The sequence below is a fragment of the Ptychodera flava genome, chromosome 18, assembly GCF_041260155.1.
Source record: "Ptychodera flava strain L36383 chromosome 18, AS_Pfla_20210202, whole genome shotgun sequence".
Lineage (NCBI taxonomy): Eukaryota > Metazoa > Hemichordata > Enteropneusta > Ptychoderidae > Ptychodera > Ptychodera flava.
The window spans coordinates 21795863-21823630 of NC_091945.1; the positions used below are offsets into that span (position 1 = coordinate 21795863).

At 38.3% G+C, this 27768-nt stretch overlaps 3 protein-coding genes and 4 non-coding genes across 7 annotated transcripts; 2 read left to right on the forward strand and 5 right to left on the reverse strand.

Annotated features, from left to right (window-relative positions):
- Positions 1 to 108: 108 nt before the first annotated feature.
- Trnal-cag (transfer RNA leucine (anticodon CAG)) lies at positions 109 to 192 on the reverse strand. The gene has a single exon. It is a non-coding gene; the product is annotated as a tRNA-Leu (tRNA).
- Positions 193 to 2194: 2002 nt separating this feature from the next.
- Trnal-cag (transfer RNA leucine (anticodon CAG)) lies at positions 2195 to 2278 on the reverse strand. Its single transcript has one exon. It is a non-coding gene; the product is annotated as a tRNA-Leu (tRNA).
- A 3110-nt stretch (positions 2279 to 5388) lies between these two features.
- Positions 5389 to 5472, forward strand: Trnal-cag (transfer RNA leucine (anticodon CAG)). The gene has a single exon. It is a non-coding gene; the product is annotated as a tRNA-Leu (tRNA).
- Positions 5473 to 6250: 778 nt separating this feature from the next.
- On the forward strand, positions 6251 to 6334 carry Trnal-cag (transfer RNA leucine (anticodon CAG)). The gene has a single exon. It is a non-coding gene; the product is annotated as a tRNA-Leu (tRNA).
- A 3501-nt stretch (positions 6335 to 9835) lies between these two features.
- On the reverse strand, positions 9836 to 14245 carry LOC139117151 (uncharacterized). The gene is made up of 3 exons (XM_070680017.1): positions 13764 to 14245; positions 12992 to 13136; positions 9836 to 11498 (listed from the first exon to the last, which is right to left on the reverse strand). Exons 1-3 carry the CDS (start codon positions 13825 to 13827, stop codon positions 11345 to 11347), a joined length of 363 nt encoding a protein of 120 aa, XP_070536118.1. The 5' UTR covers positions 13828 to 14245; the 3' UTR covers positions 9836 to 11344.
- A 3078-nt stretch (positions 14246 to 17323) lies between these two features.
- Positions 17324 to 19122, reverse strand: LOC139117826 (uncharacterized). The gene is made up of 2 exons (XM_070681068.1): positions 18831 to 19122; positions 17324 to 17615 (listed from the first exon to the last, which is right to left on the reverse strand). The coding sequence occupies exons 1-2, from the start codon at positions 18892 to 18894 to the stop codon at positions 17350 to 17352; spliced, it is 330 nt and encodes a 109-aa protein (XP_070537169.1). The 5' UTR covers positions 18895 to 19122; the 3' UTR covers positions 17324 to 17349.
- An 854-nt stretch (positions 19123 to 19976) lies between these two features.
- On the reverse strand, positions 19977 to 27023 carry LOC139117152 (uncharacterized). Its single transcript, XM_070680018.1, has 4 exons — positions 26706 to 27023; positions 24207 to 24351; positions 22464 to 22736; positions 19977 to 20935 (listed from the first exon to the last, which is right to left on the reverse strand). Exons 1-3 carry the CDS (start codon positions 26785 to 26787, stop codon positions 22520 to 22522), a joined length of 444 nt encoding a protein of 147 aa, XP_070536119.1. The 5' UTR covers positions 26788 to 27023; the 3' UTR covers positions 19977 to 20935; positions 22464 to 22519.
- Positions 27024 to 27768: the final 745 nt, after the last annotated feature.

Sequence of the window (27768 nt, forward strand, 5' to 3'; positions counted from 1 at the left end):
CGTTCCCTTCATAAACGTGGCAGTATGCAGTCGTTGTGACTACTTTCTATGGTCGTAATTCCATTTCGCTCATTCGTGAAGAAAACTATAAACATCCGCAAAAGTTATTGTCAGAAGTGGGATTCGAACCCACGCCTACAAGAGTAGACTGCGACCTGAACGCAGCGCCTTAGACCGCTCGGCCATCCTGACATCTATGTGTGAGAGCGCCCGCTGTTGATTATATTGGGCGATCAATGTATAAGCGACGTTTCATTTCAATGATAGACACTGGGATTGTGGAAGCTTGGGATTCCAACGTGACCAGTCGACCTTGGTGGTACACACATTGCACGAGTCAACTAAGTGAGACAACATTTCTAACGCGCTGCACAGTTGTTTGGGATGTCATTTATTTTAAGGTAGTGTGCGCCTCGAAAGCGAAAGACTTCAACTTTTGCTCTAACTTTCCTCATTCATTCTCTTTCAAAATCAACTTAGAAGAAATCTCAGGGAATCAAATTACTCAAGATTTACCGATGTTTGAAATTCAAAATTACCGCCATCCCTGTGTTAACTCTATGGATTATCGAAAAACTAAGCCGGTGAAAAGTTTTCTTACACCAACAAGAGCTTTAAAATAAACCCCCTCAAGTGGTGGATCAGAAAAGAATTGAAAAAGTTTGAGAGTCCGAATATCTGTCCCCGAGGCGCGTTCTACCTTAAGGAGAAAAATAATCCGAACGCGATATCTTGAAACACTGGAGGGTGAAAGAGGCAAAAATAAATGGCTCACTCTGATCCGCATTTGTCTGGAAATTTTTGTGTGTTTACTATTAAAGTAAAACGAATTATTTCATGAACTCAAATGATGTGCACAATATAGCATTAATTTCACATACATACTTCTGCAATAGGTTCTAAATTTAGCTGCACTTTTTGCTCATATGGCATCTATTTCAGATAGACCTACGTTCATGCCAGAAATATTGTAAAATTAATGTGCTTTAGTTATTTAGTTCTGCCAGTAATCGGCACTGTTGGCAAATCCAGTTAACTTGCTCGTTCGGTGTGTATCAAAATGCTGAAAGAGTTGACTGACAACTTCAAAGATACAAAATGAAAACCATAATTCTAAAATGCGAAGAAATGCGACCGACATTGTCATTCTGGTGACATACTTACTACTTTCCTCAGAAGTAGCCCGCCGTCTGAATTCGAGTGTGCAATAACCACGGTTGATTGATTGCACAACGCTTATTAATTCCTATAGTCACTGTCACTGTCACGTCGGGCACTATCACTTTCCCTATTTGGTAGGTGACTTCCCCGACGTTTTTGATTACCATCCCGTAACTTCTGCACGGCTTGACCATTAGATATCGAGGGATTGTCAGAATTACACACAGCATGAATCTTGTTTCGCATGCCAAGATCTGGTTATTCGGTTTTTAAGGTTGCACTTTTAAAAAAATACAAAATGGAAACCATAGAAAAGATACTTTTTTGAACTTGTTTCTCTGTAGGTTTTTTTCAAATTTTGACCGCACTTCAAAAGCCTTTCGGTTGATTAATGCACTTTTCATCTTTCAAGGCTCTTCGCGTTGCTGTTCATGTTCTTTCATTACATTCCGTTTGACCGGTATATTTTGCAGACAACAAGATTTCCTATCTTATCCTGTTATAAAGCCCCAAATGTTTGAGTAAAACCTATACGTGCTTTGTGAAAAGACATGAAAATAAAAAAACTTCCATCGCCATCCAAAAGCACCCGATTTTCCGGAGGCGTGTAGTGGAAATTAAACAGACAAATTTTCAGACTAAATGAAACAGCAATGATTCGTGTTTGTCCATTAGTGAGTTATAATACACAGTTACTGATATAATGGAAGCCAGAGACACCACTTTCATCTTGCATATGTGCGTTTTTGACACAGGTGACTGCTACAATGTCACCTTTGTTCGGGTTAGAAAACGTAGCCGGTTACATCCACCATCGGCGTGATTGCTGCGGACAATATGCGAGAGTGTTTTATCCATTACAGTCGCGTATACAAATATGTTTTCTCGATCATGGTTTTTAAACAAAATGTGCGTAGCTAAGCAACAATCATACCTCAAGTGAAGGACTGTCGACAATTTCTTGATCTTTCCTATGTAAAAATCAAAATTTTAAGTTTATGGCATGTTTTGAAATACTCAAGCAAAATGTTAGTGTCAGAAGTGGGATTCGAACCCACGCCTACAAGAGTAGACTGCGACCTGAACGCAGCGCCTTAGACCGCTCGGCCATCCTGACGGGTGGTGCAACAGCGTTCCGTAAATTTTTTTAAATCAGTGACATGTGAATAATACTTATTGATATTTGTAATGTATTAACAGCATGTAACCATTGATCTTACACAATAATAGATATTGAAGAATGGGTCATTACATATAAATAATCTCAAGTTTATCGCGTGAGACCTTAATCTGGTCAAAGGGCAAAACACAATCAGGGTACACCGTAATTATAAATCACAGTGTTTGGCCATTGGTAAGACCAAAGGAAAACATTTCGGCTTCGGATTTCCTGGACAAGGCTAGTCGGCTAGAGGTGGCAAGCAATTTTTTCTTTCTTTTTTTAAAACAAATTTTCCAAATAATTTTATGATATCTCTGCATGGGTACATACAAATGCTGAACATTGTTTCAAACTTTGAATGTTTTCGGTGTAAGGAGAGCATGAGCACGACAACTTGAGAACACGAGAAATTTGAACACGGAAATATTTTCGGCTGATTTTACAATCTTTTTATTTTGAATAACTATAATAATTCAAAAGGGACAAGATTCGAATAAAGTCGTTCGGCGGAGGTATGTGATTAGAAACGGCAGTTTCAAGGAAAAGCGAGTGCCTTGGAGTCTTATTTCGTAAACTCATTCCCATAAGATCGTTTGATGGGTGCACCTGTTTCAATTTGAACGTTTACTAGTGACATTTGAGCGTAAGGATTTACACACACTGTAATTTACATAATGCATGATTCTATTCCGTATACTTGGCATTCACAAATACGACTACAGATATGAATTTCTTGTCAAATTTAAAAAGGGCCAGTGCATGTGTAACTTTTGAGAATGTTGTCATAAGTTTTGTTTTTAATGTTAACCACAGTTTCATGTTCTACTCCAGAACACATATTGCAATACCAAGGATTCGACTTGTCATTAATGTCAACTCAGCCTGTACGTGCCATGTGTGTAGACTGCATTGCTGCCAATACAAGTGAATTTTGGTCCGGACAAGAATTCAATAATACACAATGACATTGCATATGTCTTTTACACGTCTGGTCACCACGGTGTTTAACCATGGGAGAGGAACAATAAACTGTAGATAGTTACAGCCAGTGCCCACTTATTTCAATTTGTTGAAACTCTTACGTCCAGCTTTACTAAGTACACAAGACCTTCAGAATTTTTCCATTTGAAAGGAAATACTGTTCCTGATCCAAACCCCTTAATAAGATCATCTTTGAAAAACACACCGAAAACAACAAAGCAAAACACTGTATGAAAACACATGTAATTGTTATATTTTGTTTCTTGCGAAGCGGGTTTTCTCGAAGCATTGAAGAACAGCACTTAACTCTAAGACATAGAAATAATAGTTCAGATCTTCTCTTCAGATATGAAGTCAATGGTGGAACTTCTTCTTTCTTTCCTTCTGAAGATGTTTGGTCGCGCGTGTTTCGTTGTGGCCATCTTTTCATAACTAACTTTTATGCTCGGTGAAATTTTACATGTTTTTTTTTTCTTTAAAATAAAAGTTTTATTCATCATCAATACATCATCAACATGAATTACCTTTCAAAACTCAATTTTCTCCATATTACATATCATTATATCACTTATTTAAATATTCTGTTGTCATCTACTACTTGTATTATCTCACAAGAAAAAATTCACAAGTTCTTCAAGATCCTTATTTTTCCTTATCATATTGATATAAGTTAACTCTTCTCTCAGAAATCTCCATATGTTTCCTTGATTGACAATTCTTTCTTTATACACACAAAAGGTTGAAACCATTAGAACAAGATTGAATATTGCTAACGATTCACAATCTAAAAGATACAAAAATATCCATATATTACATACTTCCACATCAGCTTTATTTGTGTTCTATACTTTCTATTCAATATTTCCATCAATTTGTTCCAAAAATTATTTACAGCCTTACAATCAAACAGAAAGTGCTGGCAGTCTTCAACGACATGACATAATTCACACTATGGGTGTTGCACTTTTTTCCATTCCATAAATTTAACTTGTGTGGTATTTTGTCATGTAACATATAATAATTAAATTGGGATATTTTTTTTGCAACCATGTTTTTCACTTTTATTGTCCAAATAAGCTTCCAATTATATGTAGTTCCCAATCTGTTGGTCCAGATCGTTGGTGCATATGAAATGACAGCACTTTTTTCCAATAGGTTCCAGTAGAAATCTTTGCATGTGAATTGGTATACATCTCTATATTTTCCTTGGTAATTTTTTCTCAGTGTTGTTTTGTTTTTTCTTCGAACAAATAATGCATTCTTAGCCATCAACATGATATTTACATGGTTTATTAACAAATTGAATGTTCCTCGTTCATTACCTCAGTTGATATTGTTTCACAATTGGAATTACCTTAAAATCAACTTTTTAACTATACTGAGGCGTTGAACTGCATTATTTTGTATCGTTTTAATAGCAGGGTAGTGTGTTGATACCACACATAAACCACGGATTAATTTTCTCACATATATTACTAAAGGGAAACCGTCGTCGGAACTGCGCCTGTGCGAGTTTCTTGTTAACAAACAATGTATTTCGTGCACGATATCTAGATGCACCTCATCATCATACCTGTAACATTTAAATTATACGATGTAAATTATGACAGACATACTTTAACTTTCATCAATCACCATCGTACCTTGGATACAGTGTTTACATTGGTCATATGGGTCCCATACGACCTTTGAGCGCAGTTCCGACGACTGTATCCCTTGGATGCCCTGCTCGTCAAATTGGATGCGATCATGACAATGCCCGACTAAACCAGTTTGTTACTATTTCCATGTGAAAAATCGAGATAATTAAAGTAAAGTGCAGATCTTGACATTGAATTGTCAATGTAAATTTACTTAAAGTTCACTTTGGTTGTCCTGTTGAAGTTAGATTCTATAATATTATAAACTAGATAAAGTAGAAGGAAATGATAACTGTTTCGAAACACACTGAAGCACAAGGCTTGATGAGTAACTCGACCTAAATCAAATCTGTTGTTCAGAAACGACAGCACGATCCTCGGGTCATTTGAGGAGTATACTTGATTCAGTATTGGATATGAATTGTATTAGTTGTTAATGTCAAAGTCAGGATGGCCGAGCGGTCTAAGGCGCTGCGTTCAGGTCGCAGTCTACTCTTGTAGGCGTGGGTTCGAATCCCACTTCTGATATTATCTTTTCCTGGTATTCAAAAGAAATCGAAAATTCTAAAAGACCTTAAGCACTCAATTTCGCAAAGAGACTTAAACACGCTTTGGAAAACAGAACTTTGCAGACTTTGGAAATAACCTTGGAAAATTTACGATAGAATTTTCTTGTTTTCTATTTCTTCTGTGTATTATGCATATGAGTCACATTAATATCAGGAATCAACTCTCACAGTGTATAAGATGTCACTCAATCGATTTTACTGGCTCAACCATCACATACATTGGGCGAGGTGGTTAAAACGAAAAAAAACGTCTTTTATGGCCATCCTGATGTTTGGAGACGAAAATCGCATTAGGGTCGGCTGAAATAAAAGTAAACAAGTCTGGAAATAGTTCAGCCGATTGAAAATCCGAAACGAAAACTAAGTTACCAAATTTTGGAAAGCGAAAAAAGTGTCAGCTTTACCATTCCCTCTCAGGATCTGATGGTTCATCCCTTACTTCTGTACGTCCCCCCGCCCCATAGATACGTTACATATATTGCGAGTCCAAGGTCAATATGGCTATGGTCTCTTTTCCTCTGTATAATTACCACTTCAAGATTTGTTTCAACAATATTTTCTCATTTCATCACAGTCCCTCCGTCTGGAGGGACTGTGATTTTACGAATCTTAAACCATTTGTCTACATAGTAACGTCACAAACAAAGAGGGTGGCATGAGTTTTGGAATTGTCCTTGGAAAGAGAAGAAATCATTATCGGCTGAAATTGGAACACGTCACGGGGACACGTCAGTCAAGTCAGAATGGCCGAGCGGTCTAAGGCGCTGCGTTCAGGTCGCAGTCTACTCTTGTAGGCGTGGGTTCGAATCCCACTTCTGACAATATCTTTTACAGGGCTTTTAGCCCGTTTCCTCCTGGGAGTCTCTGATTGCAATGGACTTCATGTTGTAGTCAAGGGATAACGTCAGGTTAGCTGGAAAACTTCATCTTCCTTTATTTTGTCAAAGTTCATTCGATGCACAGTATGCACATCTCATCAAGGTGTTATGTTTAGAGTTCTCTATGAAAATACATGTCCCGTGATCGACTGGACGGATTTGAAAATGACCAATCTTACGATGAGAAAATGGCCTCGGGCAAGTAAAATGAAATGTTTTACCCGATCAAATGAACGTGAACACTTTCATTATGATAAAATAAAAACAAGCAGTGTCAAAGGGAATTGTTTTGTTTTACTGGGGAATAATAGACTGAAGCCAGGCTACTTTAAACATAGTCAGATTTGCAAATGTTTTGCACCTACATTATGGATACAGTGACTGACATCGACATCTCCTTTGATATAAGTGCCGCATCACAAATTTTCAATCGTTCGCTACAGCTTGACATGAAACCTGTGCTGCATGCGAAAAAGTGAAAGATTTCCTGGTATTGCTGATTATCTCCCGGATGTAAACAACATATTGTCATGCACGCCATGGTGATGAAATGTTCCCTCTTTTCCGTGTTTATTGAAATGAATAGATAACACGTGCAATGAGGCTACGTGTACACGACTTTTGTCCTTGAGTGATTTGTATCCCTCCGCAATCATGTCGACGAAAACACGCACTGCTTCGTCGTAACAAACCGAAAATTGACGCAACTTTAACTTATCATCATTTATAGGCGAAGGTTAAAGTTGATGAAGATTGCTATCCTAAAACCTCGACTCATGTTCACTGAACTGAAGGCAATTCTCTTTCAGGTGCACGTTTAATTTTACTAGCATTACCCTTAATAATAATAATATACTTCTACCATGTTCTAACCCCTCCTAGCAGTAAGGCATAGATACAAGACACACATTGTACACTGTCTCCGCGAACATGCCTTCAAGAAATTACAGTATGTCGGTAAGGAACTTTTTTATTTTTAATTAGGCGCAACCCATCAAAAATAGCAAAATTTTGCAAAATCATGCCCGATTTTTCAAAAAAAATGAGAAAAAAGTCCAACGGTCAAAGAGTTTCGGAGTTGGTTACCGGAAACACGGAAACACAGATGTTTTTTTTATTTGGCTGAAGGTATACAGTTTATTTATAGATATTATGACAACTCTCGTCTTTACTCTGTTTTCTTCCCCTTTATGCACGTGTCATCCTGATTTTAATATTGCACACTCTTTTTTTAAAACTTTACTTCTCTGCAAGAGGGTATGACAGGTTAATTGTGAAACATAAAGAATGCATTTATTCATTTTATGTTAATTGCCATGTCTGTAAAAGGTTTTGCCATTTGTCGATTAATTGATAACTAAATTAGTAAAGTAATCATAAAAATATTTTTATGAGGTGAATGCCTTTACTGTTAGGTTACATTTTTTATTTTCTGCCACAAATATTTTGTCGATGTCTTCTTTTCGCTCATTGTGCTGTCACGTCAAGGTTATCTACGATCTTGTACATCTGGTTACCGTGACCATCATGTGACCAAGAAAATATATGGCCTTCAAGTATCCTCATCTACTTCCATACTATTTAACCCTGGCCTTTTTGCATTATTAAGGAACAGCGAGTAACTACATCGCCAAAAAGGTCGGTGACTGACCTCCCATTCTATTTTAGGAGCAAGTGCAGGAAATGTATTTTGAATTATCGTTCATCGTGATGTCATGGTTACCTTGTTTGTCAGTTAGTGTGCTGTCATGGTTACCTGACTGGTCATGATATCAGCGTGAACTGCATTAATTATCTTGGTTTTATGTAGTTGGTTCATGTTAGCACTAAAACAATTCGTGTATGTATGTATGTATGTATGATGTATGTATGTATGTATGTATGTATGTATGTATGTATGTATGTATGTATGTATGTATGTATGTATGTATGTATGTATGTATGTATGTATTTATCTATGCATGTAAGTCTTATGTATGTATGTATGTATGTATGTATCTATGTATGTATCTATGTATGTGTGCTATAACTTCCCATCACTTGTTCTTAATACGTTGGCTGCATAAATCGTCCCTGCCAGCTGCTTTTACTTTCGATTTCGCGCATTAAAGTAAACAATACGTTGATCGAAAGTGAAAGTTTTAGCTCAAACGTTGACCCGTAGTAAATCAGTTTTGAAAATCAAGGATCACCTCGCAATTTTGTTATCAGAAACGCGTACGTGTGTGCGTCTAATTTTCCAATACTTGAAATTGCAGAGTAGCTGAACTCTATATTAAGCGGTTAGTAGCTGACAAGCTGTAACTTGGGGTGATTTGTTTTCATTGTTTTACATTGTATGTCAATATTGAGATACAGAGTATTTACCTCGTCAACTCAGCCTGACTTGTGTAAACTGCATTAAATTTTTATTGTTGACAAGAGACACGGGTCTGGACAAGAATTCAAACGCAAATAATATCAGTGTATTTTACACCTATTGATATTGTGCTGACAAGTTAACATTTGGTGTTCAAACCTGCTTTTGTGAAGTGTAAAATACACTGATAATGTATACGTTTGAATTCTAGTCAGGACCAGAATTCACTTGTCAATAATGATAACGCAGTTTACACATGTGCAATGCTTAGTCGAAATATACCAACTTAATACCGAGTATTCCAACATGCTTTGGGTTGTTGAACAAGAACTTAATATTGACATACACACAAAAATAGTGAAAAAAATCATCGAAACTCACAGCTACTGGCCATTTAACTCTACGGGTCAACCTTAAAACTGGTAACTTTCATGAAAGCTAGCACGTTGGAATTCAAGCTTCTTCCTATAACCTGTAGACCAAAAGAGAATTGCGAGACTTTTAGATTTCGAACATATCTGTCATCGAGGCGCATTGTACGTCACTTCACGCAATAGTTGACCCGATCGATGTTACATGCAATGACAAAAATACAATAATTGTCAACACGGGACAAGATTTAGAGCAAGAAATGTGCAAATAATCTAGCCATTACACGTTTACAGAATAATCAATCTTTGAGCTTTATCTACCGTCCTGCACTTTTTCTCAGACTGCGTGTTGTTAGAACCCCGTGATCTGTATCTTTTAGCGTTTACTTGTCAAAAAATTACTATCCAATCTTGCGAGAGATGTTTTGGATTCCTGTTATTACGCCATTGTTTTTGAAAATGCCAGTATTCTAATCGTTTGTTCTGGATTTGATGAATTAAAATCTCGCGCCGACACATCTATATATGCTGCGCCTATATTTCAGTTGCGACTCAAAACTTATATATAGTTGTTGAAATCGAAGTTGGTCGCCCATGTTCAAACGTTCTGTGGTCAGGCCATGTAAATAAAAGTCTTCGTTTGCCGTCCTTGGATTTTCGAAAAAAGCAGTCAACCAGGGAAAAAAACAAACACAGACAAAAAACACAAGTGTATTAACATTAGCTCAATTTTTAGTTGGTTTCTTTTGGAAAAAATATTTTTATTTGTGATAGTGTTAACATGGTGTTTGTTTTCTTAATTTTCTCTGAAAACCTACCGGCACGTGGACGGCAAACAAAGAATTTTATTTAAAGCGCCTTACTCATCGGTATGCATTTTTTATACATAATTTGCATTTGATTTAAAACCATCTTAATGAAAAAATGCAAACAGATTTATACAGCTAATGAGCCTTTAATGCAGGACATTATCATCGGACGAAAAAAAATGCAAAACAATACAGAGTATAGTGAAGGTGTCATTTACATCTAACGGTCCGTTATGTGACTATTAAAAAACCAGTCAGCTTCTCCACACTGTCTGTGTTCAGGGATAGACCATTACTTCTAGTTGGATGTGCTCAAAAATGGGAGAAATTTGCAGGGCAAAACTACGTAAACATTTCATGACTTGCTTTTGTGGGAGAAGGTATTCCATATGATTGTCGGTCGAAAAATGCGATGAAGTTTCGAATTTTGGCAAATGATCGAAAAATGGGTTTTCTTACCAACCCTCCCAAAATATAATGGTTTATCCCCAGCTTCTTCTAATGTAACCTAACATTTGAATGAGCTGTGTCCTTTCGGTTCCTCTTTTAAATTTTTCTTCGAAATTGTGACTTTCACTCTTTGAAAACGTGACAGTTCATTGGAATGGAAAAGTACATGCAGTATTTACTAAAACGTAACAGGAGATTGCTATCACCGGCCACTTCATCCCGGTGCCAGTATCGAGAGGTAACCGAGAGACTACCCCAGTGCTAGCCTGCGTACCGTGCTGTGTGTTTATGGCGTTACACGGCCCCCGTGTAACGCCCGAAACACACAGCACGGTACGCAGGGCTACCCCAGTGCAAGCTCAGTCGAGGCCATGACCCCGTGCTATTTAAGCCCAAGGAGACCCAGTAGAGGTCAATCTTGTATTTCACCGTATGGGATAAACACTCGTTTATTTGACGTAGAGTTAAGTATAAGGTAGAATGCGCCTCGGGGACAGACATTGGGACTCTGAAACTTTCACAATTCGTTTCTGGTCTACCACTTGTGGGGCTCATTTTAAAGCTCTTGATGTAAGAAAACCCTTCATAGCTTTTCGAAATTCGAAAAATTTATTTTTTCTCCACAGAGTGAACACAGGGGTGGCGGCCATTTTGAATTTTAAATATATCGGTAAATCTTGCATTATTTGGATTATTTTCTCTACTACCAAAATTTGCGTGGTGACCCCGACTTTGATTCTTGATTTTGAAAGAGAATGGTTGAAAGATTCTTTAAGGAAATTTTGAGCAAAAGTTTAGTCTTTCACTTTCGAGGTGCATACTACCTTAAGGTCCTTGGTACAAAAAACCGCTCTGTTGGACAAAATTATTTACAATACCGTCCAAATTTTCCATGCCCCGTGAACAAGCAATATAAAACGGCTTGAACCCCCAACCCAACCCAGTTAGTGTTCCTGTCATATTATCATGCTACAACTGAAGTACTAGTTCGGCTACTTTTAACACAAGAGTCACAGCATGCCACGCAGGCGCAGAAACCACAGCACACCAACGCCATGATGACGATGAAGACGATCAAAGCCACGGCCAGCAGGGTCACCAGGACAATCAACCAGGTCCTGAAAAGCAAGACCAGATAACCAATTAGATATGTTTCGCCATCTTTAGAGATAAACCCAAGCAACGGACTTTAAATGGTATTATTTCAGAAAAATAAAGTTAACGACTAATAAAACAACACGTAAATAGAAGGAAGGTGGTTTTGTGGTTCAGATCGAAAGTAGACCTAGTTTTGTCCTACAAAAGTCCTCTTTACACGCGATATTCTTCCAGAAATTCGACATACATGTACAACGATACATCGCTCAAAGTCAATACTTTGCACCGTAACATCATGCTAGAATCCATTGTTCTTCAACGCGGCATTGGTTATTGTGTGTAGTCACAGAGTAATATCAGACTGTCTGATATTACTCTGTGGTGTAGTTTAGATCTTCCCATGGCATCAAAATCCGAGAGAGTGTGTGATAAAATTAAGGGCCCAAGCAGTAAACCTCTTGCGCAGCGACAAGTTACTAGATAGTCACTCATTTTTGTGCAAGTACATTTCAACAAAGCCTTGACTATTACTTGTCTCCGAACAAAACATGCTGTCCATTTATCTAAATATAAAGTTTCTATCTACGCTATGCCCATTCTACAAGTGGAAAAGGAGGAAGTGAGCAACTGGGAAAAACTCAACCTGTCCTGAATCACAGACAAATCACTCAGGTCGCTGTGCTCTAAATATTTGATAACCCAACTTTATGGTCCACGTGACCTATAAACGCTATATTTTTGTCTCGCATATGTTTATTTATTGTCTCCTAATCGGCGTCTTGCGCGGTAATTTATTATCTGCCAGAACTTGTGGGAAATTCCAACTCCCTAATTTATGCACGCGGGAAAATAAATGCTCATGGGTTCGGCAGAACAGATGACTTTTAAGGCTTGACCTTCAGCTTACATGTTACCTAACCGGAAATCAATTAACGTTGGTGAAAAGTTGGCCAGTGTGACTGCGGTAGGAACGGCTTACCAATGTTCAACAATATGCTTACTCATCGTCTGCATCATAGTCAATTGAGTTACCTGTAGCTGCATGTTATTTTTATCCAATCACATTATGTAAACTATATGTAAACTATTTCATTTCTTCAGATCATGATACTTTAAAGAAACACATACAACATACAGAGCCAGTCCTGATTTTCACTTCATCTGGTCAGACCCATTCATATCGAGCAATGACTGACGGTAGCAACTTCGATCAAAACCTCATCGGCCGTTTCGTTTAGACGAGCTGCTCCAGGTTATCTACCATATATATCTCTGTTGTCATGCTTTTTCGTAGTGATACGGTGTATTCAAACTAACATCTAATATTATTTGTTCTAACCCTTGTCACCTATCGAATACAACGTTGTTGATCTTTGAGCCGAAGATGAGCAACCTGTCCGCGCAAGCGCACTTATTACCATATCAATCTCGGGTTAAGTGGAATATTGTTTTATAATTTTTGCAAAGCCAACCATTCATTTGATACCTATATGCGAATTATATGTATACTTACGTCACATAATCTTCCGTACAACAGCTCTTTTGATTGTCATAGACAATACAGCATACCGTGTGATCTTCTGTGTCTGTTGAATTTGTACGAGGGCAGGACGGGAAAGGCCAATCGGATGGGCAGTCTACTGCCGAAACCGCCGGTACTGAAAAAAAATCAGTCGTGGATTCTACGTGAATAGTTTTCGATATAAACGATATTTTGCTAAAAAAAATTAACAATATTTCTATCTATGGTATTAAGCTGTCATATTCTGGCTCGTTAATTGACATTTTCATGACACAGAGTCCGGTTTACTAGAGATGAAATTTACTGTTGTGTAAATATAGAAGATAGGAGGCGATTTTTTCTGAGGTGTTTACAGCACCGATATTTTCGTCGTCAGGGTAAATTCAACACTATCAATTGAGGTCAACGTCAAAAACTGTATTTGATGGTGAATTATCGTCAGCGTTACACACGTTCAATTCTCAAAATAAACGTTATAATAGAATCAGATAGCGTCATCTCATAGAAATTCGTTCAATAGGGTAGTGAGGAATTGTAAAATTTCAGGTTTACGTTCAACAGTTTCCCAGCAGAATCTGCAAATCATGCTGAAATAAATCTTAACTTTATAAGGCATGTGTATCGCGCATGAGGCTAAAGGTATACTGAAGGGTCCTCGATTATCAGGTAATCACCGTTCCAGTGCAGAACTTAACTCCCTAAGGCCCTTTTTACGCAAAAATATCTAGTCCATGCTAGTATAGTTATCCCAACTTGGACTCACCGTAGAGCAAAGCCAATGCTAGTACAATAGCAACGGCGGGAAGTTTCGCTGCAAATTCCGTCATGTTTGCAAGCTGAACGCAGTTTGGACGAATAACACCACGGCTTTGCCACAGATGGTTACTATGGGAAGAACTGTCCAGCAACTGTTGTCCAGGTCCGCTGTCGACGACGAAGAGCAAGATAAGGTGTGGCCTTATGATAATTCGACGTGCATCAATAAAACCATACGAATATGAATCACAGTGTTTTATCAACGACGACCCCACTTATACATCAGATACAAGGACAACCTGTCACTCAGACAGTATCATCGGATTTTGTCCTCACCAAGTGCGCTCTTCAGATGTGAACACACGCAGAGCCGGTGTTCCCGCTGACCGTACGCCCACAATTTCAAACCATATACTGTGTTTGTCGTTGTCAGCCGAGTGTAACAAAAGTCAGCTGATGACAAGTCAGTGCCAGTATGAACTCTATTCTTTGCAAATGCGTGTTATGTAAATCGATGCTAGGTGAAATAGTTTCAGCCTTGGGGCAGATTTTTAATTTGACAGAAGTATTCTGCTTAACGTAGAATGAACCTCGGGGACCGTAATAATGGACTCTCAAACTTTCACAAAATACTTTTGGCCTACCACTTGTGGGACCTCAGTTTGAAGCTTATGGAGTAAATAAAGTCTTCATAGTTTTGTGAAAATCATAAAATTTTCTTTTCCCCATGGAGATAAAACAGGGATGGTTGGCATTTTGAATTTAAAATATCGGTAAATATTGTGTAATTTGTGTCTCTGTACCAAAATTTGCTCGGTGACCCCAAATTACTTAATCTTGATTTTTCAAAAAGGAACGATTGAAAGTTTTATTTAGGAAAGTGTGAGCAAAAGTGTAAGTCTTACATTTTCGAGGCCCAAAATACCTTAGCCTAGTTATTTTATGGTATACATAATATTTTAGTTAAAGAAAGAATTTCTCCGACACTACACTAAGTGCAAGTCAGCCCAAAAAGGAAAATAATGAGGAAATCTTTGATTAGTTTTAGAATAAATTATCTAATTTTGTCTCCGTATTGTGTAAGCAAAATCGTAGGATCATTACATTAAGTGCCATGCTCCTCGAAAATACGCTAAAGTTCGCTCAAACTTTCCTCAGTGAAACTTTCAACTATCCCCTTACCAAATCAACAATAAAAATCAGGGGTCCCAGTGCAAAGGTTTGGTACCAGAGAAACAATTCATCTAACATTTACCGATATTTGAAATTTACTTAAAAAATTTTGTAAATTAAACACATGCAGGTTGCATCGACTATAGTTGAGTACTCCTCCGATATAATATATGGAGTAGAAGAAAAAGCTATACTTTGTTTTTACAAACAGGACAAAAATGAACGAAAATACATTGTAAGTTACAGTTAAGATCTTTAAGTATATATGTTACTGTCTAGCATCGAAGATGCCCAAGGTTGATATGTTTTGTAAGTTCATTATCAGTCGCTACAACATTTAGAGCTGTATTTCTATACCTGTAAAAACTGTTGACAGCCGCAATTCGCGCAGGTTCCGCAAGGGGATAGTGAGAAGTCCTGCACGCGCGCCATCATCTTCCCCGTGGATATTACTGTAGTATTTTTTATTTTCATGTTTGTATTTATTTTTTTTTAAATCTTTGGTCACCTCACCTACTATGGTCATGCCTACTTATGAGACGGTTGGGGGCGAGGGTGACTAAGACGCGCATGACAAACGAAACTCATTGCAAGAGGGAGGTGGTCGTGTGAACTGCGCAAGTGTGACTTTTTGCATCCCTTCAACATAGCTGCAACATTTAAATTTTACGATATCCATTGTTAATAAACATGTTAAACTTCTATCAATCGCCAACGTACCCTAGATACAGTATAAACATTAGTCGTAAGGGTCCCTTGCAACCTTTGAGAAGAGTTCCGACGACCGCCTCCCTTTACTTTACAGATATTGAGTAATATGTACAGTGCATTGCGTCTCAGCGGTGGATAACTCTAGCGTTTGTGTATGCTTGTAATTTTATTGATGTGTAAACGGATACATGACGCCCATCTTAAAAAGGAAGTGATATGGCATGAAGATATTTAGTAAAAAGATTACGGAGGACTTTAATTCGCCTGGACAAGGCTTACCTGGATAAGTTTGAACCCAGTATGCGTAAAGTTCTGTGTCACGAACCACTATGTCGAATGGCTACGGAAACATTGTTAGTCTGGCCACTGTGTTTGCTGAGTGTGGCGTGGTGATATTCCCGCGTTACACTCAGCACCATCACAGGAACTTAGTCTCGAGAAGAGAAAATCGTGACTTCTGTAGCGAGAGTGTATCCCTTCACAAATAACGAATGACATTTGGCAACAAACGGGGTGTTTATCTTTACGTCATACCATGCGCATTGACTGTAATTATGTTAAACATCTGTGGAATGTCCTGGTCACTCAACAGTGTTCCTGTACTGCAGTGGTTTCTATGTCACCTTTATCTTAAATGGGCTGAGAAGGTGATGTGACTTTTGGACCAAGGGGTCGTTTGTCAGTGCTGTTTGAAACTTTGTACAGTGAAAAGGGTGAAACAACTTCAGCCAGAGTAAAACAGCTCTTTTTGAGTGATATTTTGCGTATAAATATTACTTGTCGGTTTTATCGGGACGTTAATAAGAAAATAAGTTCAATATATATCATAGAGGTCGCATTGGTATTTTATACACATTTTCACTTTTACATTTCAAAAAAATAAACTATGGTGAAAATGACCTTTTCAAAAGCACGCCTTGGAGTTAACGGGCCCTTATTCATTAAACACTTCTAAGCCACAGTGGTGTAAAATGTCATGCAATAAAACAATGTCAATTGTCTTCTTTTAGAGATCAGGATCACTATTTACACCAATACTGAGACATGGCCACTGACTGGAATGGAACCTTTCTTGCAATGTGTTACTTTGCTGTTACTGATGCGATGATCACGTGCGAGGATTCCCGAAAGCGCCATCTCATCGTCTGGTCAAAATATGGTAACCGGTACGTAGTGATGATCTTCGTTTCCCTCTGGGCAGTGGTGTTGGCAGCAAATACTTAACGACACTCAGCAACAGAAAGCTACCACAATCACACAGATGATCAACAAAGACATGAACAATGACCTGCAAAGAATTAACCGAAACATAAAAATATCTATTTTATGTATTAAATCAATCAAAAATAAATAAAAACAATTGATTAATAATTAGATAAAAAAAGTAATGTTTAACATTGATAGTTTAATAATAATTAACTAACTGGTGTTAATAATAAATAAATAAATAAATTAATTATTTAATAATAAATAAATAAAAAACTACGCATGAGCGATGCAGTATGCATTCATGTTCATATATAGATTTGTAGGCCTATGGGTAGGTTGATTGGTATAGATATGTTTGTGAAATTCATTAGCACGCTATAATTTTTACAATCCCAGAGTTATATACAACAACGTTTGCCCTCTCGCAGCGTTAAAAAATAAAGACGAAAAAACCAACAGTTTGTTGTACTCAGAAACTTTCCGAAATACATATTCTTTGTCTATTCTTCAATGTCATTGCCGTGAAGTCTGCTGGTGGGAGTATATTTGCCGTACCTTGAGTTGGCTTCCAGACAACAACTATACTCATCTCGAGAAAGACAACAGATCACGTGATCGTCCGTGTCGTTTTCACGGGGGCAGTACTCAAACGTCCACTCTTCGGGACATTGGTTCGTCAAGTTCAATGGCGGCGATGATGATGATGATGGTGATGATGGTGGTGGTGGTGGCTGTGGCGGTGATGCAGGCGCTGAAACAGTTCTCTCTGTGTTACGGAAGAACAAGTCAATAGTTTAGATGCAAAGAGTCGATGCTTTTGCGATGTTACAAATAGATTACAACACTTTGAGAGAATTGCGTGAAAGAATATTGAGTTTTGTGAAGTAATTCTGAACGGGAAAGAGTGATCAAATGACATTTAATAACCGATTTTATACGGATTAAGGGATCGTCGATCATAAAAACTAACGCACCATTTCCTCATTTTGGTACAACGCCTCGCCCCACGAAACCGTCCTTGATGCAAAATTGGTTTCAGTAAAACTGTGCGGTTTACTATGGTATGGATATTACCAACCTGTCTTCAACGCATTGGTCGTGCAAATCTACACATGAATAAAGATACACAAACTTTAAGATTTTGATAAACACACAAAACGAATCGGGGTCTAATCCCCCCCCCCCCCTCAAAAGAAATTACGTTTCAAGTGCGTCCGCTTTTTGTGATCGACGGACTCCTATTCGACACGATGTTCGTTTGTTGAAAGCCTGCACGCCACTGCATACAATCATGAGGATTGTACATGTATAGGAAACATGGAAAAAAGAACTATAATATTTTTTTACTCTGTATCACCATGCGATCATACGGAAAAAGTTCAAAATCAAAGTTTTCCAAATATACACAGATTTGTGGGTTTGTTTATTCTGTATTTGACAGATTTTTTTGTTCTGCGCATATTCACGCAGACTTTTTTGCTGTGTGTGCCGCACACTACGAAGACTGCTCACAGTGTCAGTGCAGCAGTGCGTCACTGGGATCGCTAACACGGCAACCCAGCGAGGCTTGGCTCTATGTTCTCTCCTGTCCCACTAACCCTCTAACATGTACACCCGGTTAGCTTCAACACAGTAAATGGCTTCAAGTTCTCTGATGATTTATATAGGAATGACGTCATTGGAACTTTGTCGTCTTGTATTTATTTTTGTTGTCACATGAACATTACCGCAGCCATTGTCATTGGTACGACGGAATAGGTCACATCGTACTGAATTGAAGACGCCAAGCCAGACGGTGGTGATAAGATATTGTATGTTGTATACAAAACTGTCATCGATATATTTAGACAGTGAAAAAAATGAAGAAGAACAATTTTGTTCAGGGCTGCATGTTTTCCAATCGAAGTACAAGCAGAAACTAAAGTTATATGAAAAATGCTTGAAAATATCGAGTGATTTAGTTAAAAGGCAAGCAACTTACGATGGAAGAGCATAAATGAGACAAGCAGTCTTACCACCACGCAGAGATTGTAAGTTGGCGCCATGTTGCTCGTTTAGTTTTAAATGTATCGGCTATACAGTGTGAATGAATCAAAGTTCGATGCAGATCAAAAACAACCCGCGGCAAACAGCCAATTTCCAGCATCGGTGGTCATACGGTCGACTTTTGGCCTAACCTGTCGTATTTCCAGGTTTCCTACCAATCAAAACTCACACTCGGCATACATGTCCTTCTTTAAAAATTATTAAATCTATACGAATCTTGTTGGCGATTTTAGGTAATATGCGCCACGAAAGTGAAAGATGTAAACCTTTGCTCAAACTTTCCTCCAGGAGACTTTCAACCATTCTCTTTCAAACTCAAGAGTCACCGTGCAAACGTCAGTACCCGAGAAATAAATTGTTGTGTATCTGAAATAGCTAGCAGCCCTGTGTTAACTTTTGTTCGACAACTGCAGCATATACTGACATATAGAGGGAATTTTCATTTTCTGTCTGGTAATAGTTACACATACGTCATACCATGATCGCTTCGGACCCATATCCCATATTTTACTTCAGTATGACATACATATATAGACATCATCCCCCAATTTAAATGGTGAATTATGACAGTGTAAAACGTAAACTCCAAAATATTGTTCAGTGTTTTCTTGAGCCGTTTCCGTAATTTATTACTGTGTTGCGTGTCTGTCTGTCTGTCTGTCTGTCTGTCTGTCTGTCTGTCTGTCTGTCTGTCTGTCTGTCTGTCTGTCTGTATGTATGTATGTATGTATGTATGTATGTATGTATGTATGTATGTATGTATGTATGTATGTATGTTACCTTGTACAAGGGAAGCCCCCCCCCCCCCCCCCCGTCTAAATGTGTTCGAGTGGTTCAGGAAAATACACCATCACTAAAACAATATTCAGAAAATTTAGTATAATGAACTGCAATACTGAAAGTACTATTTCTATAAATACAGTATCACAAAATTACGCATCCATGTTTTCGTGCAAATTCTACAAAGTTAATGTACACTTGCCGAGTTTTATCATAGACTCTCGAGAAAAACTCGAGAGTCTATGGTTTTATGTACAGTATGTTGAGTCTTAGTGTTTTGAATAAACAGAGAACTTCAATATTTGTGCATGCTTATAATTTTTTATTTATATTTATGTGTAAACGGGTACATAACGCAAAAACAAGGGGAAGATAATATTTATTAAATTATTATGTGGGACTGAATTCACCAGGGCAATGCATACCTGAATGACGTTGACCCAAGTATGTTTATAAAATTATTATGTCACAAACCACTCCGTCGTTTGGTTATAGAAGTATTGCAAATACTGGCCACTAAGTGTGCCAGTCTTGGACGGCGACGACGGTACGGAGATAGGAAATCGTGACTCATGAACATCCATTGTAATTAACTGCAGAACACCTGTGGCGTGCAACGCTTATTCAATGGTGACCCAAACTTGCGGGTTTTCTTCCTATACCAATTCCTACATGGGTTTTTGCATCATTTCGTCTGTAGAAGTGAACTTATGCCCACTGTTTTTAAAATTGTCTTGCGAATTTTATGTATAAGACGAAACACGCTGTACAGTGATGTGCATTTTGGACCAGGGGTCTTTCGTCATTGTCCGTTTGAGAGTCTGTACAGTGAAAACGTGAAACAGATACAACTTCAGTAAAAAGTTCTTTTGATTCAATTATATTTTGTATAAAAATTTCTCGGGATATTGATTAGAAAATAATTGAAGTATAAGCTTATATCATGGAGATAGCGTTAGTATTGATCCCCACCTTTTCAATAATATATATTTCCTAAATGTAGGGGTTTGACGAAAAATCTCCATTGTAAAAATTACCCTTCGCGTATAAGTGCATCGTCTTCAGACATTTCGAATTCACAGCTAGCATTAATAAAATGTTACGCAATTCAGGTCAATGTCAATGGTCTATTTCGGGGTTAAGGCCACTATTTTCGTCAGTATCAAGATATAATGACTGGCATGTGACTTTTTGTAATGTTGCTGTTTTGCTATTATGCTGCGACGACGGTGAAAATGCCAAAGTCACATATTAGGGAGCCTTCAGTAATTACAGGGGGGTGGGCCGGGGGAATTTCGCGAACACCTGTACTGTAAAATGTGACCCTCCCCCCAATCCTCCTGTCTAAAATGTGACCCTCCCCCTTGTCCGACATTCTAAAACTTGACCCTCCCCCCCCCAACCACTGCGGTATTCTCCCCGGAATAACTAAAACAGTATCAGCTAATTTAAATAACAATTGGTTCAATTGTTATGTTAGGGACAAATTACAGAGGGGAGGGCTGGTGTTTTTGGAGGGACAGTCGCAATTTATCACGCAAGAATTTTTGAAGAGATATGGTATTTCATACATTTTAGGGAGGGTCACCATATTTTGTGCAACTATAAGAAGGCAAGATGTAGCTGATTTAGTGCTTCATCCAAAAATATCAAATCATAATACATGGAGTCTATCAGGCAAATTATTGACAATTTACCCCACAAAACATGCTATATCTGTATTTTATATATTTTGATAATGTATTTAAATGTACTTTGCTTGAATAGGGAAGTAAAATGAACATTTGTGTACAAGAAATTGATTTCTGAATTTCATCTAAAAAGTTGGTTCACTATCCATGGTGTTTATGATGAAATTATGAATAGTTTTTTCCAATACAAAAATAGGTAAATCTTTGCATTTGTGTACTCTTGATTATTGATATTAATTTTCTTGATTAGACTACAGTGGTTACAAGTCTATGGTTGTGTAAGAAATTTGATTTTGGAATTTCACCAAATGTCATTCAATACACTATGCATTGGGGTCTATGATGAAACTATGAATAATTTTTTTCAGTACAAAATTAGATAAATCTGTGCATTTATGCATGCTTGATTATTTAGATTATTGTTCTTGATTAGACTACAGTGGTTACAAGTCTATGGTTGTGCAAGAAATATGATTTCAGAATTTCACCAAAATGTCCATACACTATGCATTGGGGTCTATGATGAAACTATGAATAATTTTTTTTCAGTACAAAATTAGATAAATCTGTGCATTTATGTATGCTTGATTATTCACATTATTGTTCTTGATAAGACTAGAGTGGTTACAAGTCCATGGTTGTGCAAGAAATTTGATTTTGGAATTTCACCAAAATGTCGATTCACTATGCATTGGGGTCTATGATGAAACTATGAATAATTTTTTTCAGTACAAAATTAGATAAATCTGTGCATTTATGTATGCTTGATTATTCACATTATTGTTCTTGATTAGACTAGAGTGGTTACAAGTCTATGGTTGTGTAAGAAATTTGATTTTGGAATCTCACCAAATGTCAATTCACTATGCATGGCGGTCTATAAGTGTGTGCATATTTTGTTGGTGATTTCCTATTCAGGAAATATCACACGGACAATCAAAGTTTTGGCCATAATATCAGCTTCTGTCAAAAGTGACCCTCCCCCCAAGATAGGTTTATAAAAAGTGACCCTCCCCCTTGAACTGTTTTCTAAAAAGTGACCCTCCCCCCAATTCCCCCGGCCCACCCCCCTGTAATTACTGAAGGCTCCCTTATACGAGGATTCCCGCAAGCGAAACGCTTGCTTCCCATTACGCCATGACGTCAAACCATGCTACGTGTGTTTCTTGTCAATGATGACAACTGTCGGATGGTTGCCCGATTCATAAACATGAACTTCGTTTCTAGGTCTCCTCGAGTGTTTGTCTCCATGGAAGTAGGAATGGCAACACGTCAGACAGGTGCAAAAACCACAGCACACGGCAATCATCACCAGCATACCGATAAACGCCACAGCGATAAAGATACAGACCAAAAAGATCAACCACTCCCTACACAGAATGAAAAGACAAATTAAAAAGTAATTAAATATTAATTATTTAATTAATCAATATTATTTATGATTAGCGATATTCAGAATCTGGCTTCAACTGCATACGGTCGTTCTAAAAATGAGTGCTGTATATGTCAGTATATGTATGCATAAACATAAGTAGGTAAGTAGGTTGGTACGTAAATAGGTTGGTATAAGTAATTCCGGCGTGAAATTCATTCGCACGATGTATTTTTATCTTTTTAATTTTATTTTATTACTCATCCAACAGGAGTACTCAATTACAGGATGGGCATCTGCAGTTTCTAACTCTTTTGGGGTAACTAACGGTGTTCGTCAAGGTAGTATCCTTTCGCCCAAGCTGTTTGCCATGTATGTAGATGGTTTAAGTAGTAAGCTTAAGTCAGCCGGTGTGGGTTGTCACCTGGCAAATACCATTGTTAACCATTGTTCTATGCCGATGATTTAGTCTTGATTTGTCCGTCGGTTAAAGCATTACAGAAACTAAGTAACGTTTGTGAGCATTATGGGAATCAGCACGACATTATCTTTCATACTGCAAAGACAGAATGTATGGCAATTTTCCCAAAGTCCTGGAAAGCTCACAGTATGAGAATACCCTGTGTACTACTGTATGGTAAACCTCTTAAGTTTGTGTGTACAAAAAAGTATCTTGGCTATATTATGTCTTCTTCAGGTACAGATGATGCTGATGTGCAACGGCAGCTGCGTGTTTTTATGCTAGAGCTAATTTTATTTTACGTAATTTTGCAATTGCTCACATAAAGTGAAGTGTACTCTTTACAAGAGTTTTTTATATAGCGTTTATTGTCTTAATGTTTGGTGTAATTACAGTGTCAAACAAATGTCTTCACTGAAAGTAGCCTACAATAATGCATTGAGATTGATATTTAATCTGAAGCGTGATACAAGTATAAGTTTAAACTTTGTTAGCAGAAATATTCTGAATTTTACCTCGCTTCATCGTAAATTGTTGTTTGCATTTTGTGAACGGTTGTGGAAAAGCGAAAACCCTGTTATTCGCAGCTGTGTTAATTCCGACTCTTATTTTCAGTCCAGTTTCTGGAAACATTGTAAGAGTATTCTTTATTAAGTTTTTTCTAGCTTTATTTCTTAGATGTAATGTTGTAATTTTTGTACATTTTACTGTATGGGCTTATGGCCTGAAATAAAGAATAATAATAATAATAATAATACAAAACAAAATGGAGCAATGAGGAGTAAAGTGCCTTGTTCGGGGGCACAACACCGTGCTGGAGTCTTTATATCAAAAGCCGAGAACACGGAGTTAGGGGGTCGATTTGATTACGTCATTTTTGCAAAAGTAATGACGAAAGCATCAACGTTAAAGTGTATTATAACATAAATTTTCTGAGATGCCTACTCGTCCGCGCGTTCCTGAGTGTCATTTTTGTGGGCTCTTCAGGTAGGGGTTATATTATCGTACCTTAGATGGTCTTCGAGACAACAACTATACTCTTCGTCAGCCAGACAACAGACCACGTGATCGTCCGTGTCGTTTTCACGGGGGCAATATTCAAAGGGCCACTCCTCGGGGCATTGGTTTATCATGTCCAATGATGATGATGGCGCTGAAAATAAGAAACTACTTTCAGTGTTACGGAAGGACATGTCGATGCTACAAACAGTATATATTCTTAGGGAAAAAAATACGATTAAACTGCTTTAGGGACCGTTCAGTTTTTACGGCTGGGGGGGGGGGGCGGCAAAATCTTGTCGCCGGTGTTCAAAAAAATGATGACCCCCCCCTGAATTTTTCGAGAAAAAATGATGACCCCCCCCCTTTGTCAGACGAAAAAATTTGATGACCCCCCCCCCCCCCCCCCGCTGAAAAATAACCAAAACCCATATGTCAAATTTACCCGCACGGTTTGGATTTGAACTCCGGTACGCGGCGCACTTTATTCGTGTAGCAGAGATGAAAGTGCACAAACTTCTCAGCCACATCCATGCAAACGTCTGTTAATCAGGACAACTGTAAGGCAATTTTGAACTTCATTTCCATGGACAACTTATGTCCATGGACATTGTACAAAGTAAACTTTATTTGAGTGGTTCACTAAAGGCAGCCCTCCGGTTAAGAGGGTCATGGGCCACTATGTAAAGTCAACTTTATTCTAGTGGGCAACCAAAGGTGGCCCGCTGGTAAAAAGAGGGTCGATCATGGCCATTGCACGAAGTAAACTTTACTGACCATGGCCGCTGAAGGCGTCCGGCGTTAAGATGCCGGTAACGAGGGTCGATCATGGCCATTGCATGAAGTAAACCTACTTGGAGTGGGCCACCAAAGGCGTTGCCCGTTAAGAGGGTCATGGGTAATACATAAAGTATATATTTATTGTAGTGGGCCGCCGAAGGCGGCCCGCCGGTAAAGAGGGTCGATCATGGCCATGGCATAAAGTGAACTTTATTTTAGGTATTATGTTTTTGAAAATGTGGTGACCCCCCTTTCCTACCAGTGAAAAAGTGATGACCCCCCCTTCGTGGATTCCAAAATTATGATGACCCCCCTGGATTTTGCCGGGCCCCCCCAGCCGTAAAAACTGAACGGTCCCTTATATGGAAGACCGGTCACGACATGCGACATGCGAGTTTTTAAAACTGCGATCTGCGGTTAGGGTTAGGGTTAGGGGTTAGGGTTAGGGTTAGGGTAGGGGTTAGGGTTAGGTTTTCTCTGGTAAAAAGCCTTACTTCGCTCTCAACCCTGGAGGTTAGGCCAAGGGAGGGAAAAATTGTAACGGCATAACTTAGGGTTAGTTAGCGTTAGGGGTTAGGGTTAGGGTTAGGGTTAGGTCGCAGATCACAGTTTAAAGACGCAGGTCGTATGTCGCAGGTCGTGACCGGTCTTCCCTACATGTCGGAGTCCTAACGTGGCCGCTATTTCTCCCAGGGTGTATCCATTGTAGAAGTATGCAGAAATAAGCTCGTCTCTACCTCTGTAATCCATCGTTAGGAGGAGAACGAAATGACATGTATGCAAACGCCATATTAGTTTTGCAACCCGCATGTCGCAGTTTAAGAACTCGCATGTCGCAGTTTAAGAACTCCCTGGTCGCAGTTCAAAAAAAAAACTCGCATGTCGCATGTCGTGACCGGTCTTCCATAGCTTTAGGATAATTGCGCGAAAGATATTATTTCAGTTTGGGGAAGACTGACAACTATGGCATATGATATTGTGTTGTATGACATAAAATATGAAAAAAATCTTGGATTATAATTACATCCATGTGATTACAAAATACTGTTCAAATCGTGATCAACACTTCTGCCTTGCACACTTTACATGTATGGTAGATTTGCAGACAACACAGTGCATGTCAGCCGCAGTATGGAAGCCTAGAACGAGGCTGAAGTGTACCGGCCTCATCCACAGGCGCGTAGTGTTTAATGTAGCAACGTAAAAGACACATTTTTTTCTGCGTATGCCAAATTGGCAACTTCAAGAGCCAGTGGCCTAACCAACCTCCAGTTCAAACTATGTCTCAAGCTGATGATTTATATTGCTATGACGTTATAGACTTTGGAATTTGGTTATTTTGTTGTTTTGTATTGGCGTTGCTAACGTGAACAATGCATGAACCAATGTCACTGTATGACAGAGCACGCGTCTCACTCTATTTACCTAATGGCACCTTGTCAGATGGTGGCGATTAGAATTGATAATTCCCTTTATAGTTGTATGGTACATACACACATATATAGGCTGTATGAGTTCTATGATATATATATATATATATATATATATATATATATATATATATATATATATATATATATATATATATACACACACACAAAATCACAATGAAAGAGGAATGTTGATTAGATCTGCTTGCTATCATATATTAGTATATGCATAACTGAAGGTTAGTATTAAAATGATGAAAATATTCAGTGCTTTACTCCGGAGACAAAGTATACTTACCAAAGAGGAGTATGAGTAGGAAAAATAGTCTAACTACGAAACGGAGATTGTGAGATGGCGATTTGGCATTACTGTGCGCCATGTTGCTCGTTTACATTTTATATGAATCAGCTACAGAGCGAAAGAATTAAAGTTCAATCTAGATCACAAACAATCCATTTCCAGTTTGATGTCGGAGGTCAACGCGATCAACACGAGGTCAACACTCTTGCCCTAACCTGTCGTATTTCCAACCCATCAAAACTCAGTTCGTCATACAGACCGTTCTTTAAGCTGCTTCCCGTTCCGACTGTTCCGAGCTGAACGCCAAGGTGGGTTGTCGACGTTAGTGGACGTCGCCGAAATAACGGTTCCCTTTGTGTGTCGTTCTGAGTGGATGTGCAGGAGACGGTACACTTGTACAAAAAAGCAGGTCGCATATCTACGTTGTCAACGAAACGTACACATGTGACCGGATTTTTGTTAAAGTTAGACAAGTAATGTTAACAAATTTCGTTAATCATATAAAAAATAGTCGCACATAGCAAATCTTGTTGGTCAGTCTAAAAAGTACAGGTAAACACTAGTCGACCATTGTAAAATACCTAATAACTGTCTGCCACGCACAAGCGCTTAATTTGTGAACATTATTTTCAATAGGGAATTCGAATTAACTATATTTCTCACTAGGTTGAGAAACTCCCATCTCCCTCTAAGCTTTATCGCCTTTTCTTGTGATTATTGTTTTGAATGAACGACAGCAAAATGTATCTGACTTTAGTCAGAAATAGCACTACACGGCTTTCCACAGAATGAATAAGTCACCGCATGACTAGTTCAAATGACGTCACCCGAAAATTCACCATTAGACTGGAACGGGGGATACGGCAGTTCTTGTCTCTGAACTTTTGTCCAAGAGTTAGTATCTTGCAAATTAGTCATAAGCTTACTTCAAAGAAGTTCAGAGATTTAAGGCAGGCCCCGCCCTACGGTAATCGCTGGAAGTATTTTTTAGAGTGGGGGCGGATGTCCGATACAGTTGTAGAAAAATTATCAGAGTGCGGAGAAAATTCTACCGTTGCTG